The sequence below is a fragment of the Nilaparvata lugens genome, chromosome X, assembly GCF_014356525.2.
Source record: "Nilaparvata lugens isolate BPH chromosome X, ASM1435652v1, whole genome shotgun sequence".
Taxonomy (NCBI): Eukaryota; Metazoa; Arthropoda; class Insecta; order Hemiptera; family Delphacidae; genus Nilaparvata; species Nilaparvata lugens.
Window position 1 is genome coordinate 52,529,276 of NC_052518.1, and position 17,860 is coordinate 52,547,135.

General features: G+C 35.9%; 1 protein-coding gene across 1 annotated transcript; it reads right to left on the bottom strand.

Moving 5' to 3' along the window:
* Positions 1-9,813: 9,813 nt before the first annotated feature.
* Positions 9,814-14,682, bottom strand: LOC120355044. The gene has a single exon (XM_039443307.1). It carries the CDS (start codon positions 11,930-11,932, stop codon positions 10,991-10,993), a length of 942 nt encoding a protein of 313 aa, XP_039299241.1. The 5' UTR covers positions 11,933-14,682; the 3' UTR covers positions 9,814-10,990.
* Between the last annotated feature and the right edge of the window lie 3,178 nt (positions 14,683-17,860).

The window sequence follows — 17,860 nt, forward strand, 5'->3', positions numbered from 1 at the left end:
TTAACTTACATTGTTGTTAAACAATGCATTGTTGTTAGCTTGGTTGTGACGTCAATATGGGCGGATTTGGCAGTAGATGTTGGCTACAGAGGCTAGACTTCCCAGCGTGTCTACTCTATAACTGGTCTAAGGTGCGCGCTGACAGTTGTGCATAAAATTTAGTCGTTTAGTGACGTAGGCGCTCTATCTGTGCCAACGAGCTAAATAATATGGTAGACTATAAAGTGGCTGAGTGGCCGCTATTCCTGTTACGAATTGAACATGGGCAGCCATGACAGAGAGAGGCAAGAAGCGGCGGAAAATTTGAATGGCCCTATTGATATAATGGAAACTTGCATAGAAGACAAGGAGCAAATCAGTTATATTTGATAAATACCACATTGAAATTTTATTTAGCATTTGAAATATATGTATTAGGCCTACAGTTGTTATGCATCCATAAAATTAATTATTTGAATTGCTTTACTTGAAGCCTTGGTGACTGTTGAAGTTTCATTGGAATATAATGATGTTTAGGGATGGTTAGGGGTGAAAAAACCCTATTGACCAGCATGAAAAGTGATTGACCGGGTATTTCTAATTGTCCGATTTCTTTCAAATTTGTCATACAGGATGATATACACATATTAAACATATTGTTGAAGTTTCATCAAGATATAATGATGTTAGGGTCTGGTTAGGGGTAAAAAACCCTTTTGACCAGCATAAAAAGTGATTGATCGGGTATTACTAATTGTCCGATTTGTTTCAAATTTGGCATACAGGATGATATACACATATTTATTATACTATTGAAGTTTCATCGAAATATAATGATGTTTAGGGGTGGTTAGGTGTGAAAAACCCTATTGACCAGCATAAAAAGTGATTGACCGGGTATTTCTATTTGTCAGATTCGTTTCAAATCTGGCATTCAGGATGATATACACCTATTAAACATACTGTTGAAGTTTCATCGGAATAAAATGATGTTTCGGGGTTGTTGGAGGTAAAAACCCTATTGACCAGCATTAAAAGTGATTGATCGGGTATTTCTAATTGTCCGATTCATTTCAAATTTGGCATACAGGATGATATACACATATTAAACATACTGTTGAAGTTCTATCAAAAAATTTTGATGTTGGGGGTGGTTAGGGGTAAAAACCCCTATTGAAAAGCATAAAAAGTGATTGACCGGGTATTTCTAATTGTCCGATTCGTTTCAAATTTGGCATACAGGATGATATACAAATATTAAGAATACTGTTGGAGTTTCATCAAGATATTTTGATGTTTAGGGGTGGTTAGGGCTGAAAAACCCTCTTGACCAGCATAAAAAGTGATTGACCAGCTATTTCTGATTGTCAGATTCGTTTCAAATTTGGCATACAGCATGATATACGGATATTGAACATACTGTGGAAGTTTCATAGGGATATAATAATGTTTAGGGGTGGTTAGGGGTAAAAAACCCTATTGACCAGTATAGATAGTGATTGACCGGGTATTTCTAATTGTCCGATTCGTTTCAAATTTGGCATAAAGGATGATATACACATATTGAATATACTGTAGAATTTTCAACAGAATATGATGATGTTTAGGGGTGGTTAGGGGTAAAAAAATCCTATTGACCAGCATGAAAAGTGATTGACCAGATATTTCTAATTGTCCGATTCGTTTCAAATTTGGCATACAGGATGATATACACATACTAAACATACTATTTGAGATTCATCAGAATATAATGATGTTTAGGGGTGGTTAGGGGTGAAAAACCCAATTGACCAGCATAAAAAGTGATAGACCGGGTATTTCTATTTGTCAGATTCATTTCAAATTTGGCATTCAGGATGATATACACATATTGAACATACTATTGAAGTTTCATCGAAATATAATGATGTTTAGGGGTTGTTAGAGGTAAAAACCCTATTGACCAGCATTAAAAGTGATTGATAGGGTATTTCTGATTGTCTGATTCATTTCAAATTTGGCATACAGGATGATATACACATATCAAACATACTGTTGAAGTTTCATCGAAAAATTATGATTTCCAGGGGTGGTTAGGGGTAAAAAACCCTATTGACCAGCATAAAAATTGATTGACCGGGTATTTCTAATTGTCCGATTTGTTTCATATTTGGCATACAGGATAATATACACATATTAAACATACTGTTAAAGTTTCATCATAATACGATGATGTTAAGTCGTTGAAGCCTTCGACCATTAATATAATTATATTAATGGTCGAAGGTTGAAGCCAACATCTCTACTGCCAAATTCGCCCACGTTGATGTCACAACAATTTGTTGTGTAAGTGTTTGTGGTGTTTAACTTACATTGTTGTTAAACAATGCATTGTTGTTAGCTTGGTTGTGACGTCAATATGGGCGGATTTGGCAGTAGATGTTGGCTACAGAGGCTAGACTTCCCAGCGTGTCTACTCTATAACTGGTCTAAGGTGCGCGCTGACAGTTGTGCATAAAATTTAGTCGTTCAGTGACGTAGGCGCTCTATCTGTGCCAACGAGCTAAATAATATGGTAGACTATAAAGTGGCTGAGTGGCCGCTATTCCTGTTACGAATTGAACATGGGCAGCCATGACAGAGAGAGGCAAGAAGCGGCGGAAAATTTGAATGGCCCTATTGATATAATGGAAACTTGCATAGAAGACAAGGAGCAAATCAGTTATATTTGATAAATACCACATTGAATTTTATTTAGCATTTGAAATATATGTATTAGGCCTACAGTTGTTATGCATCCATAAAATTAATTATTTGAATTGCTTTACTTGAAGCCTTGGTGACTGTTGAAGTTTCATTGGAATATAATGATGTTTAGGGATGGTTAGGGGTGAAAAAACCCTATTGACCAGCATGAAAAGTGATTGACCGGGTATTTCTAATTGTCCGATTTCTTTCAAATTTGTCATACAGGATGATATACACATATTAAACATATTGTTGAAGTTTCATCAAGATATAATGATGTTAGGGTCTGGTTAGGGGTAACAAACCCTTTTGACCAGCATAAAAAGTGATTGATCAGGTATTACTAATTGTCCGATTTGTTTCAAATTTGGCATACAGGATGATATACACATATTAAACATACTGTTGAAGTTTCATCATAATACGATGAAGTTCAGGGGTGGTTAAAGGTAAAAAAACCCTATTGACCAGCATAAAAAGTGATTGACCGGGTATTTCTATTTGTCAGATTCGTTTCAAATCTGGCATTCAGGATGATATACACCTATTAAACATACTGTTGAAGTTTCATCGAAATAAAATGATGTTTCGGGGTTGTTGGAGGTAAAAACCCTATTGACCAGCATTAAAAGTGATTGATCGGGTATTTCTAATTGTCCGATTCATTTCAAATTTGGCATACAGGATGATATACACATATTAAACATACTGTTGAAGTTCTATCAAAAAATTTTGATGTTGGGGGGTGGTTAGGGGTAAAAACCCCTATTGAAAAGCATAAAAAGTGATTGACCGGGTATTTCTAATTGTCCGATTTCTTTCAAATTTGTCATACAGGATGATATACACATATTAAACATATTGTTGAAGTTTCATCAAGATATAATGATGTTAGGGTCTGGTTAGGGGTAAAAAACCCTTTTGACCAGCATAAAAAGTGATTGATCGGGTATTACTAATTGTCCGATTTGTTTCAAATTTGGCATACAGGATGATATACACATATTAAACATACTGTTGAAGTTTCATCATAATACGATGAAGTTCAGGGGTGGTTAAAGGTAAAAAAACCCTATTGACCAGCATAAAAAGTGATTGACCGGGTATTTCTATTTGTCAGATTCGTTTCAAATCTGGCATTCAGGATGATATACACCTATTAAACATACTGTTGAAGTTTCATCGGAATAAAATGATGTTTCGGGGTTGTTGGAAGTAAAAACCCTATTGACCAGCATTAAAAGTGATTGATCGGGTATTTCTAATTGTCCGATTCATTTCAAATTTGGCATACAGGATGATATACACATATTAAACATACTGTTGAAGTTCTATCAAAAAATTTTGATGTTGGGGGGTGGTTAGGGGTAAAAACCCCTATTGAAAAGCATAAAAAGTGATTGACCGGGTATTTCTAATTGTCCGATTCGTTTCAAATTTGGCATACAGGATGATATACAAATATTTAGAATACTGTTGGAGTTTCATCAAGATATTTTGATGTTTAGGGGTGGTTAGGGCTGAAAAACCCTCGTGACCAGCATAAAAAGTGATTGACCAGCTATTTCTGATTGTCAGATTCGTTTCAAATTTGGCATACAGCATGATATACGGATATTGAACATACTGTGGAAGTTTCATAGGGATATAATAATGTTTAGGGGTGGTTAGGGGTAAAAAACCCTATTGACCAGCATAGATAGTGATTGACCGGGTATTTCTAATTGTCCGATTCGTTTCAAATTTGGCATAAAGGATGATATACACATATTGAATATACTGTAGAATTTTCATCAGAATATGATGATGTTTAGGGGTGGTTAGGGGTAAAAAAATCCTATTGACCAGCATGAAAAGTGATTGACCAAATATTTCTAATTGTCCAATTCGTTTCAAATTTGGCATACAGGATGATATACACATACTAAACATACTATTGGAGATTCATCAGAATATAATGATGTTTAGGGGTGGTTAGGAGTGAAAAACCCAATTGACCAGCATAAAAAGTGATAGACCGGGTATTTCTATTTGTCAGATTCATTTCAAATTTGGCATTCAGGATGATATACACATATTGAACATACTATTGAAGTTTCATCGAAATATAATGATGTTTAGGGGTTGTTAGAGGTAAAAACCCTATTGACCAGCATTAAAAGTGATTGATAGGGTATTTCTGATTGTCTGATTTATTTCAAATTTGGCATACAGGATGATATACACATATCAAACATACTGTTGAAGTTTCATCGAAAAATTATGATTTCCAGGGGTGGTTAGGGGTAAAAAACCCTATTGACCAGCATAAAAATTGATTGACCGGGTATTTCTAATTGTCCGATTTGTTTCATATTTGGCATACAGGATAATATACACATATTAAACATACTGTTAAAGTTTCATCATAATACGATGATGTTAAGGGATGGTTAGGGGTAAAAAACCCTATTGACTAGCATAAAAAGTGATAGACCAGGTATTTGTAATTGTCCGATTCGTTTCAAATTTGGCATACAGGATGATATCCACATATTGAACATACTGTGCAAGTTTTATTGAAATAAAATGATGTTTAGGAGTGATTAGGGGTGAAAAACCCTATTGATCAGCATAAAAAGTGATTGACCGGGTATTTCTATTTGTCAGATTCATTTCAAATCTGGCATTCAGGATGATATAAACATATTAAACATACTGTTGAAGTTTCATCATAATACGATGATGTTAAGGGACGGTTAGGTGTAAAAAACCCTATTGACCAGCATAAAAAGTGATTGACTGGGTATTTGTAATTGTCCGTTTCGTTTCAAATTTGGCATACAGGATGATATACACATATTAAACATACTATTGAAGATTCATCAGAATATAATGATGTTTAGGGGTGGTTAGGGGTGAAAAACCCAATTGACCAGCATAAATAGTGATAGACCGGGTATTTCTATTTGTCAGATTCATTTCAAATTTGGCATTCAGGATGATATACACATATTGAACATACTGTTGAAGTTTCATCGAAATATAATGATGTTTAGGGGTTGTTAGAGGTAAAAACCCTATTGACCAGCATTAAAAGTAATTGATAGGGTATTTCTGATTGTCTGATTCGTTTCAAATTTGGCATACAGGATGATATACACATATCAAACATACTGTTGAAGTTCCATCGAAATATTATGATTTTCAGGGGTGGTTAGGGGTAAAAAACCCAATTGACCAGCATAAAAAGTGATAGACCGGGTATTTCTATTTGTCAGATTCATTTCAAATTTGGCATTCAGGATGATATACACATATTGAACATACTGTTGAAGTTTCATCAAAATACGATGATGTTAAGGGACGGTTAGGGGTAAAAAACCATATTGACTAGCATAAAAAGTGATAGACCGGGTATTTGTAATTGTCCGATTCGTTTCAAATTTGACATACAGGATGATATCCACATATTGAACATACTGTGCAAGTTTTATTGGAATATAATGATGTTTAGGAGTGGTTAGGGGTGAAAAACCCTATTGATCAGCATAAAAAGTGATTGACCGGGTATTTCTATTTGTCAGATTCATTTCAAATCTGGCATTCAGGATGATATACACATATTAAACATACTGTTGAAGTTTCATCATAATACGATGATGTTAAGGTATGGTTAGGGGTAAAAAACCCTATTGACCAGCATAAAAAGTGATTGACTGGGTATTTGTAATTGTCCGTTTCGTTTCAAATTTGGCATACAGGATGATATCCACATATTGAACATACTGTGCAAGTTTCATCAGAATATGATGATGTTTAGGGGTGGTTAGGGGTAAAAAAACACTATTTACCAGCATAAAAAGTGATTGACCAGATATTTCTAATTGTCCGATTCGTTTCAAATTTGGCATACAGGATGATATACACATATTAAACATACTGTTAAAGTTCTATCGAAAAATTTTGATGTTGATGGGTGGTTAGGGGTAAAAACCCCTATTGAAAAGCATAAAAAGTGATTGACCGGGTATTTCTAATTGTCCGATTCGTTTCAAATTTGGCATACAGGATGATATACAAATATTAAAAATACTGTTGAAGTTTCATCACAATATTTTAATGTTTAGGGGTGGTTAGGGCTGAAAAACCATCTTGACTAGCATAAAAAGTGATTGACCAGGTATTTCTGATTGTCAGATTCGTTTCAAATTTGGCATACAGCATGATATACGAATATTGAACATACTGTTGAAGTTTCTTCAGAATATAACGATGTTTAGGGATAGTTAGGGGTAAAAAACCCTATTGACAAGCATAAAAAGTGATTGACCGGGTATTTCTAATTGTCCGATCCCTTTCAAATTTGGCATAGAATAGAATAGAATTGTTTATTGATCAACAAATATAACATAATATAATTATATGGATCGTGTCAAGTTAAAAACTACAAATAAAAAATAAATAGGCTATAATAGGTACAGTCATGCCATGAGAAAATGTCTTTAATTAGTCGCGACAATAAGTTATTCCGTATAAGCAGGCAAAAAAAGGTGAGTGGTTCATTCTCATTTTAAAGTTAACATGTGTAAATTTAACATTGCAATATTTGACTATCGAGATATTCCTCTATTGTATAGAATGCGTTATGTCTCAGCAGTTCTTTTACTATTCTCTTGAATTTTCTGCTTGGAAGACTTCTAAATGTTAAGGGAAGTTTATTGAAAAGAATAACCTGCTGGTATTTATGGCTTTTATAAGTCTTGTGCAGCCTTATAGAAGGTTTTATCAAGTCAAATTTATTTCTAGTGTTGTGATCATGATTTTCTTGCTGTTTCATAAAGTTATCTTCATTTTCCTTCATGTAAATTAGATTTACATAAATATACATACTAGCAAGGGTTGGGACGCTAAGTTTCTTGAAAGCATCTCTACATGACTCGTTGAATTTGAGTCCTGCAATGCACCTTATGGCTTTTTTCTGCCATAGAAACACTCTGCTGGCAGAAGAGCAGTTGCCCCATAAACGGAGACCATAATTTAAATGTGAATGGAAGAGACCGTAGTATGTCATCATCAAAACTCCAGGGCTGACTGATAGTTTAAGTTTACGTAGAAGAAAGGTGACTCTTGATAGTTTTTTACAAAGAAACTCGATATGGTCTTCCCAGCATAGCTTACTGTCCAGCATTAAGCCCAGCAATTTGACCGGCTTCGTGTAGTTTTTTAGGCTAGGATCTATCTGCTCTTCAAGGAAAATAATATCCTCTCAGTTTTGGTCTCATTAAGACAGAGGCTGTTGGCATTGTACCATATTTTTGAGGTTTTTGTTGAAATTTCAAGGTCATGAATAAGATTTTCTGCATTCGCACCAGAATTGAGAATTGTAGTGTCGTCGGCATACAATATTGAAAAGCATGGTATATTACAACTGAAATCATTTACGAACACTAGAAATAAAAACGGCCCCAAAACAGACCCTTGAGGGACGCCTGTTTTCATGGCTTTTGGGCTAGATAGTTTATTATTTACTTTTACCACCTGTTGTCTATTGCTCAAGAAGCTTTGAATCAGAGTCAGCTCGCTACCTTCAATACCATAGTATCTCAACTTTTCAAACAATATTGAATGTGACATGGAGTCAAACGCACGACTCAGGTCCAGTAGATCACCAGCAACCATACATTGGCTTTCAAAGCTCTCAAGAATGTAGTTGACAACCTTTTCAATCGCCATAGTTGTTGAATGATTTGGTCTAAATCCAAATTGATTGGGCTTGAGCAAATTATTTTCTACAAAGTACTCATACAGCTGTTTCAGTAGACATGCCTCAATGATTTTACCTACGATCGAGACTATTGCTATTGGTCTGTAGCTTTCTGGCAGTTCCTTTTCACCTTTTTTATAGATTGGATTTATTATCGACATTTTCAAGCAATCAGGAAAAGCTCCAAGTATCATAATCAAATTAATTACACATGTCAGTGGATGGAGAATCGAATCGATAATGTTCTTCACTGTATAATTTGAAAGACCAAAGGTATCCTCACTTCTTGAGGAACTGAGATTTCCCACTATGGACTTCACCGTTTCAATGTCAACCTCTTTCCATGCAAATCTTGGTGCAGCCAAATTTTTTGAATTGATGAGATTACATTTTCCCAGCATATCTTCCATTGTAACTGATGTAGAGATAGACATATCCTGAGCATGAACTCCTGCACTAAGAAAAAAATCATTCAGTTTCTCAGGAGGAATGTTGATTGTAGTTGATGACTTATTCTTGTGTTTAGATTCATTGTTGATGATTTTCCATGCTGTTTTACATTTATTGTTAGATTCTGTCAACAGCTTGTCGTTGAGTGACAACTTTGCCCTAGCAATCGCTTCAGTGTAAAGTTTTTTGAAATCTTTGAATCTCTCTTTGTCTTCATTGGCACCTCGGATCTTGAAGCAACATCTTCGAATTTAGCACCTGGTTTTATCATTCCTGTCACCTTACAGTCTACTCTTTTTGCCGTGAGATTCACTATATTTTTACCATGACTGTCCGCAAATATTGTTATTTTCTCGAAATTTATTTGACTTGAGCTGTTTATTGTCAGTCTCAAACTACTTCAAAATTCTACTCTTTTGAACTTAATTTTTAAATCATGAATATAATATAAATATATAGAACTATAAAATGCACTGGTACTTACTCTTGATGTTGATGAAGATGAAAGTGATCCAAAACCAATATACTAAAATCACACACACACACGTACTGGTGGTACACACACGTACTGACGGCACAACTGTCAAAGACACAATGTCCCACTCCTTGTAGAACAACTCCTTTTATACCCCAGTTCAAGATCTGGAGGGAATTTTTTTTCCCTTTTTTCCCGATTTTATGTGTTTTTAATTTTTTTTTTAATTTTTTTTTTTTTATTTTTGGTTGACCTGGATGACCTTGAGGTGGGTGTGGTTGATCTAGATGACCTTGAGGTGGGTGTGGTTGACCTGGATGACCTTGAGGTTGGGGGTGGTTGACCTGGATGACCTTGAGGTTAAGGTGGTTGACCTGGATGACCTTGAGGTTAAGGTGGTTGACCTGGATGACCTTGAGGTTAAGGTGGTTGACCTAGATGACCTTGAGGTGGGTGTGGTTGACCTCGATGACCTTGAGGTTGGGGGTGGTTGACCTGGATGACCTTGAGGTTGGGGGTGGTTGACCTGGATGACCTTGAGGTGAAGGGCGACTCTGGCACACTTGTGTGTCAGAGTCGCACTTTTTATACTACTAATATACCTTGGTTTTTCCATATGTGATGCAGTTTTCACGTTCCATGAATGCTTTGTGCTTGATGGTACAGATGGATACTCATAAAGTTCCCAATGCCTGAATGACATTTGTATAGGTGTATCATCTCTAACCATTTTCAATAGAGAAAGCTTCATCAGAAACCTCAATGTACGGTATCCTCCACTCTAGGCGTTTAATGTCAATTTTACCTTCGGTATTAAGACAATCAATATCGTTGGCAGCTCGTCTCAACACTAATTCTTGTTTGACATCCAGCATAATACATCTATAGTCTTCCGCAAAACCCAACAGATAGTGTAGTGGTACATCGAGAATATTTGTGTCTGTTCCATTCACCGAAAATGGTTTAAATCTGTTGGTAGAATCGTAATAATAGCCGGAATTCTCCATTTTCTCCTGTTCATCTTTTTCAAAAGTGACGGCATTTTTCAAAAGTGTAGTTATGCCTGGACTTCAAGTACTATCAACCTCAGTCCCATTAATTTCATAGCAAATTTCAGAAAATAGAAAAGCGAAAAATCCGGGTACACATGCTGCTGTATTTATTGCCTTTCCATCTGCTGTGGTAACTGTAAATTCCAAGTGAAGATAACTCTCTGATGGGAGAGTATAAATATCCTGTTGCTGAAGACATAATTTGATCTCGTCATTGGCTGCAAAACTTCTATTGTAGGGTGCATGAGTGTGAAAATCATAAGAGGTAATGCTGTCGTCTGAAAACGGTCCGCTTCTCCTTACATCCAAAATTGACATTTTTTTTATTTTTTATTCTTCTTCACTTTGTTCTTTTTGTACTAATTACGCATAGTCCTCTTTTTAGTAGATAATTAATACTTTTAGATGTTAGCTCTGCAGTGTCTGGCAGACAAATGATGTTTTTGTTAGTCGATCCTGTATTACCAATATTTGTCAAATTCAATAGTCGTGTAGAATCTTCTTTTTCTCTTCCTCGCCTATTACCACCAAGTCGTTTATCAAACAATAGTACCATTTCTGTTATTGCTGTTTTATCAGATGAAGAGTAATATTGATTTGTTCGTTACGAAAATTAACTAGTCGTCCACTTTCATCTACAATTTGCAATGTGATAGAACTTATGCGTTTGCTGTCCACAGGCAAATAGACTACAGTGTTTGCTATGATAGCTATTTTATAGCCAGGATCGATTATAGGGTAAAACTCGTAGAGAACATGGTCCTGTACACCGTTTGTGAATGAACCGTGAACAATATCACACAGTACACGTACAACATTAGGTCTATCCAATTTTAATGCATCATCACTCTTTGCTTCTAAATTAGGTTTTATAATTCTATTACTTTTAACTCCCAACAGTTTACCTATTGAGTCGTCCGACGAAAATCTTAATTGACAATCACATTTGAAAGAACATTTCATTGTCGAGGGATCTAGTGCAAGCTCCAATTTAACACCATGCTCTTTCAATCTAGACTCTAATAAATCTTTTATTGTTTGAAATTCGAAACTGCCTTCTGGAAGAAATATACTTTGCCATTGTTCTCCTCCTGTGCTACTCTCATCTTGTTCTTTATTCTTAGTCACTTTTTCCTTCTTTCCCCCCTCCTCCTTCTCCTTCTCCTTCTCCTCACCACCTATGGATGGTGATGTTTTTGAAGGTAGATTCCATAGCGAATAACTATCCACCATGCCAATACCGAGAATTTCGTCATGTGTAAGTTCTAATCGATCAGCAGTAGTAGTAGTAGTACTATTACTTCGTTTCTGTTGTGGCTTTTTTGTCAAAAATTCCAACCTATTGTTGAAACCATTTTCAACATTTGGAATTGAGTTATTGCATGTAAAACTGAGCAATCCTAGCTCCCAACCTCCATTGTTGCCTTCCTCATCATCTCTAGTATCTATTGGTGGATAAAACTCGCTTATCAAGATTGGCTTGTTACCACCAAAACAAAGCATCTTGTTATGTCAAAGTTGACTCACTCAATAGTGAGTGAGGATAGTCTCTCTCTCTCTCTTATTCTAAAGAATAGGTAAGTTGTGAAAAACTGAGAAGATAAGTTAAACACACACACACACCTTATTTTTATTCATTTTCAAACTTACATAAAATTGTGATTACAAAAAATGAGTGCCATATATTTCATCTACAAGAAATTTTAAACATAAGTGTCCACAAATGTGTGAGTAAACATTCTCTTGTTTACGTTCAAAATTGTATTCTATTGTTGTGGCCAGTGTTTGTCCACGACGCATGTAGGCTATAAATTCATGTGGTGGTCTAAGATTGCCAAAAGCGTCAAAGTAGTGAACAACATTGTCCTTCTTCACATAGCACACCCAATGTGTTCCTTGTCTACCTAGTATATCGAGATTTATACACCTGCACTCTTGACTTAGTGGACCACAAAGAGGTAATGTATTACGCATAAAGACACCACGAAAATTTTTCAATTGTAAAATACAAGCATACTTGTAGAGATCAGCTTTGCTAAGTGCTCTATCTGGTAAGGCTATTATCGAGGTTTTTAATGTTGATGATGACATTTTTTTCGTCCTCCTTTCCTTCTGCTGCTCCCCCCTCCTCTTCCTCTCACCATGTATGGCTGTAACTGCAGTTGACGTCTCAAATAGATTCCTCGACCTGACACTACCCTCCCCCTCATCCGTTTTCTCCTTATCGAACTGTGTAGACTTGTTGGTCTGTTTGCCTTTCTTCTTCTTCTCCTTCTCATCCCGCCTCCAAAAGTTGATTTTGCTTTCATTATATTGGTTACAGCTAATGCTGCTGCTTTTTCCAATAGACCCGCGTCTGAAGATGTTACTCTGCTCCAAGCACGCTCTGCCAACTCTCAATCAGCTACTGCTCTGCTTGCTCTATCACTGTTTGTTGTGTACGCAATATCGTGTTTCTTGCAAGCTTCGTCCAATTTATTTACACCTGGGTCGTTTCTTGCTAATCTTTTAGCTAATTTTGTCCCTGGTCCGCAGTACGAGTAGCCTACAAAATTAAAAAAAACATATTGCCATAATTATTATTATATCTAGATCGACTCCAGCTTATCTTGCACTATACTGTTTACTTTTTGAGAATTTTTTTTTTACCTGGTATGTAGAGTTCCACAGGTAATAAGTCAATGGATTTATTTATAACACTTCCAACTGCACCAGAAATATCACTCAGAATTCCATGTCCTTTTTTTGAGTGACTTTTCCCCCCACTTGAAGTACTCAATATCTTTCCCTTTCCAAAGACAGCCATCAAATGGTTTGTTTCAATCGATAAGTGCTGTATTTATTGCATTCTGCTAATGAGTCTTTCTTTTATAAGCTCTTGATGTAAAGTATCGTGTGACAATTCCTTTGAAATTGCATCGGCAATAATTGCAAACACAGACACTGTAATTGCTCTCACTCTTTCCATTAGTGTTTCACTATTCAACAGTGATTTAATCATCTCTTCTTCTGTTAATTGCGATGGTGACGATGATGAAGATGTAAATTCTTTAATTGCTTGCTCAATCAACTGTTTACACGTATTTACATTAATAGCGTCTCTATTGTTATGTGGATTACCAACATTAGTAACTCGTCTGCCACGGATATTAATGTTTCCAACAGGATCCATTTCTGTTAACAGTTGGTTACTTGTTCTTCTTCTGATGTTGTTGCTACGACAATGACGATAATACTGAGGAGGAGCACTAGACCTCATTTCATCATAAAAGTCACCAACTAACTGAACACATTTCTACCAAATCGCGTCCTTTTCTTTTGTAAAACCCCTTTCCATCACATTTTTTTTTTCTCCTCCTCCACCTCCTCCTCCTCCTCCTCACTTAAATTGGTGCCGGTGCAATGCCCTCTATATATCCATTTTCTATTAGTTCTTCTAAAATTGAATTGATTTCGTTTTGATGACCAGTATTGCCAACTGCGTGTGATTCATCAAGCAGGTGGAGCCTATCAACCAACTCATTAGGGTTATTCCAGTAAATGTAGTCAATGAATGTATTATCATTATTGTCACTGTTTGTAACAATATTGTACAGAGTTTTCAATCCTCGACCTTGTACTTTCTTTTGCAACAATGGTGTAAGAGCTGCTGCTGCTGGTGATAATGGTTTTTTCAGCAGGTTAGTGCCATCATCATCATCATCATCATCATCATCAGCTGTTGTTGTTGTTGATGGTTTCTTTGGAGTAGCTTCATCGGCGAGTTGTAGTATTTTTTTTATTATTGACTTATACTTTGTTTGATTGTAATTAGCAATTTTCCCATCGGTACGATAACCTTTTCTATAAACATTAGTCCAAATAAGAATTCGTCTGTAAATGTGTTTATATTTTTCAGTTACTAGAAATATGTAGGGATTTTTCATGAAAATCAGCTCGCAAAGGCCTTGTGTTACTGTAAACTTGCGAACACCAGATTCTCTAGTTTGTTCATCTCTTTTAGGATTACTTAGAATTATTTCACTACCATCATTGTCGAATGTCATTACTTTGCTACCCAAAAAATATTTTCCACTAAATGGTTTGATTCTTGGTCCAAAATGTTGATCAATCTCCTTTTCTTTTTTCAACCATCTCAAAATATAACTGCCCAATATAGTATTTTCGGATAGTGTCATTTGTGATACAGGTAATGTAGTTTCCTCTTCATCATCATCATCCTCCTCCTCCTCTTCTTCATCCCCATCCTCCTCATCCTCATCCTCATCCTCCTCCTTCTCCTCCTCCTCCTCCCTAGTTTTATTAACAACATCATCATCATTGTCTTGCAACAAACGTCTCTTTATTGAAGAAACTGCAGCTGACACGCTCCTATTCTCTTCCTTTTTCACTTGTTCGTTATTGTCTCCACTCTCCTTTGCACTGACACTTTTCTCCAAAATCGAAGGTAGAAGAGAAGTAGTAGATGATAAGCTGTGTTTCTGTTTTCCAAAGTTTGATTGAGATAACGCTGTAGAAGAGTGTTGCTGATGAAAGTAATTTGTTCCAGGATATAGTGATTGCTGATGATGTATTGATGCTGATGAAGTGTTGTCATCGCTACGATTAAGAATAAGATTTGTGATATCCTTGAGTGGTTCCAAGAGCGGTTGCATTCGTTTAGTGTTTTGTTCGTTTCTTGAAGATAAATCTTGTGTAAGTGCTTTATGTTTTTGTTTTATATAATGTTTCAGCTTACTTATCTCAGTAGTAGTAGTCAATTTGTTGTTATTCTTTAGTTTACTGTTCTTCTTCTTCTTCTTTTCCATATTTTTCCTAGCCTTATTACTTATGTTGCTGTTACCAGCACCAAGTGCTCCACCCCCCTTCATCGCAATAACCAGCACTGGACTGAAGTTATTTCGGTTGTGCACTGACTAAAAATGCATCGAATCCTTGTCTGTAGCTTCCATTATCCTTGTCAGATGTACAGTCAATAACTAGAAACGCATGCGCGGATGACGACCTTACATTATCACACATGGTTTGGAATTCGTCCAGTGACATATCACCACTGCACACATGATCTCTGAACAAGTGTTTTGTATTCAACTGGTCCTGTTGGAACACGATTAGAAAATTAGCATTGTCTCGTATCAATTGTTTTGGTATACGGCTGTAGGTTTGTGCCAAATAAAAACAATCCACATTGCTGTGTCTTCCTGTTGTGAAGTAACGTCGTATAGCATCTTGTTGTTCACAAATTACATCGTCAAATATAATTATAGAGTTGGGTGGCAGTTCGTGGGGTGGTGGAATTTCATCACTTGTGTCACATTCTGTGTAACTGAGCTCCGGCGCAAGACCACTCATAACGGCACGTAAAAAATTGTATTTATCTTGCAATGTTGTTTTGGAAAATATGTAAATATTTGAGAAACGAATACCATTTGGATTGGATAATATGTTGAATAGAACGTTTGTTTTACCACAGCCTGATGGTCCACATATAATGCATCTCACATGATTCGGAAATAGAGAACTGTGTCGTAGTTGTCTTTTTTTTCCCACCTGTTGTTTCAAATTTCTACTAACAATACAATCAAAATCGATAACTGGTAGCTTTTGTTTAGTTTCAACAAGTTCAAGTACACTATTTCTTCTTTTACTTTTTCCTCCTCTTCCTCCTCCTCCTCCTCTTATCATCATTATCAGATCAGATCAGAACGATTGATCCAAGAATTATAACTATTATCATAACCTTTCCAACTGACTAACAGCTTATTACCCTGTCTCTTTATAACTTTATCAATTTCAAACACTTCGGGCACAGTAGTCTTTAACAGCTCCTCAGCATAGAATCCTCCTTTTATAGGTTGTTTACGGTAGTCTTCCAATTCATAGGTTACAGGGAGTGTTGGTCTAACACGTGTGACTGTAAACAGTTCGTTTGTCCAATTCGGAAGGTAGCCCTTGTCAAATATCATTTTATACTTGCTTATACGAACTCTGTCACCGGGCTCGATTTTCTGCCAGTGTCCTGGATAGAAATTTGGCACTACCACCTTTGTTGTCAGTTTTTGATGGAATTTACGACGATTTTCAGCGATTTTGTCCAAAAGTAGTTGCTCATGTTTTTCATTTACTTCGATGGGCCACATACCAATTGTTCTATGCACCTTTTCGTTGTATTTGGAAACTAAGCTATCGATTATGTCTATCCACTTATAAGATCCCCATTCGGTAAACATAGACCACATTGACTGTTTTAATGTCCTATTGAATCTTTCGATAATTGATGCTTTCTTATCAGAATAGCTAGTATAGTGATTAATATTATAGCGTTTCATTAGATTGGCAAACTTTGAGTTTATGAATTCTTTTCCACTGTCAGTTTGGAGGTTATGTGTGCTGCCATGTCTATCGAGTATAGGAATAAATGCATCAACTATCTCATTGGCTGATTTATTTTTAATTGGTACTGCGTGTGCAAACTTGCTCAGACAATTTATTATTGTTAAAATGTATTTGTAGCCTTTGTTGTGACGTGAGTATGGAATCATTTCAACCAAGTCGGCTTGTAGTAAATCTTTTAGCCCCTTTAATGTCACCTGTCTTGTAGGGTAGTTTTTCAAAGCTGGTTTGTGTAGTTCCTTGGCTATTACAGTTTTTTCATTGTCAATCTTTTTTTTTCTCTTCTTCTCATTCTCCATTATGAAAACATACACCACTTCTTTCCACCAATAACACACAAAAAATGAAAATGGTTTACAAATAGGTATTACCTTTATATTTATAAGACTATATCGAGTAAATATTTATAATCACCCAAGCATGTAGTTCAGGGTCAATGGCTTCTACCATTTCACAATATGTTCTACTTGTGGGAAAATCAATAACTAATCCTTGACCATTGTTAAAAGAAAGGATACTGGTGGCATGAAAGAAAGTATTGCTCATTATGCCTAGGAAATTCTCTGCAGAACCAAATGGTTCTCTAACATGTGTATTGTTGAAATCAAACACAACTTCTACAATCCACCTTGTACCACTTGTGTATTGACAACAATTTTGACTCAAACAATTAGACTTTTTTTCTCTATCCGAACAGCACATTTTCGTAAGATGATAATGATGGTTAGCTGTTGAAAAACAAAGTTAACCGGTTGGCACTACTGCAAGCTATTGAGGGTGATGTAGAGTGTAACGGAGATATGGTGTACACCTCTTCTTCTTCTTCTTCTTCTTCTTCTTCTTCTGTGATATTGCTAAACAACACCTCTTTGTGACAGTATGAATCACAACTCACAACTGAACTATTGACACCAGCTTCAAGAAATTCTATAAATGGAAATGAGTCATGTAGACATGTGCGCATGTCATATTTACAATTTACTCGAGAACAAAGAAATAAATCTAAATTGAAACCCCCTGCAACAGCCATATACCAAG

Bases quoted from the DNA above. Each gene is read 5' to 3' on its own strand.
- LOC120355044 (XM_039443307.1), bottom strand. From the start codon at position 11,932: ATGCTTTGTTTTGGTGGTAACAAGCCAATCTTGATAAGCGAGTTTTAT.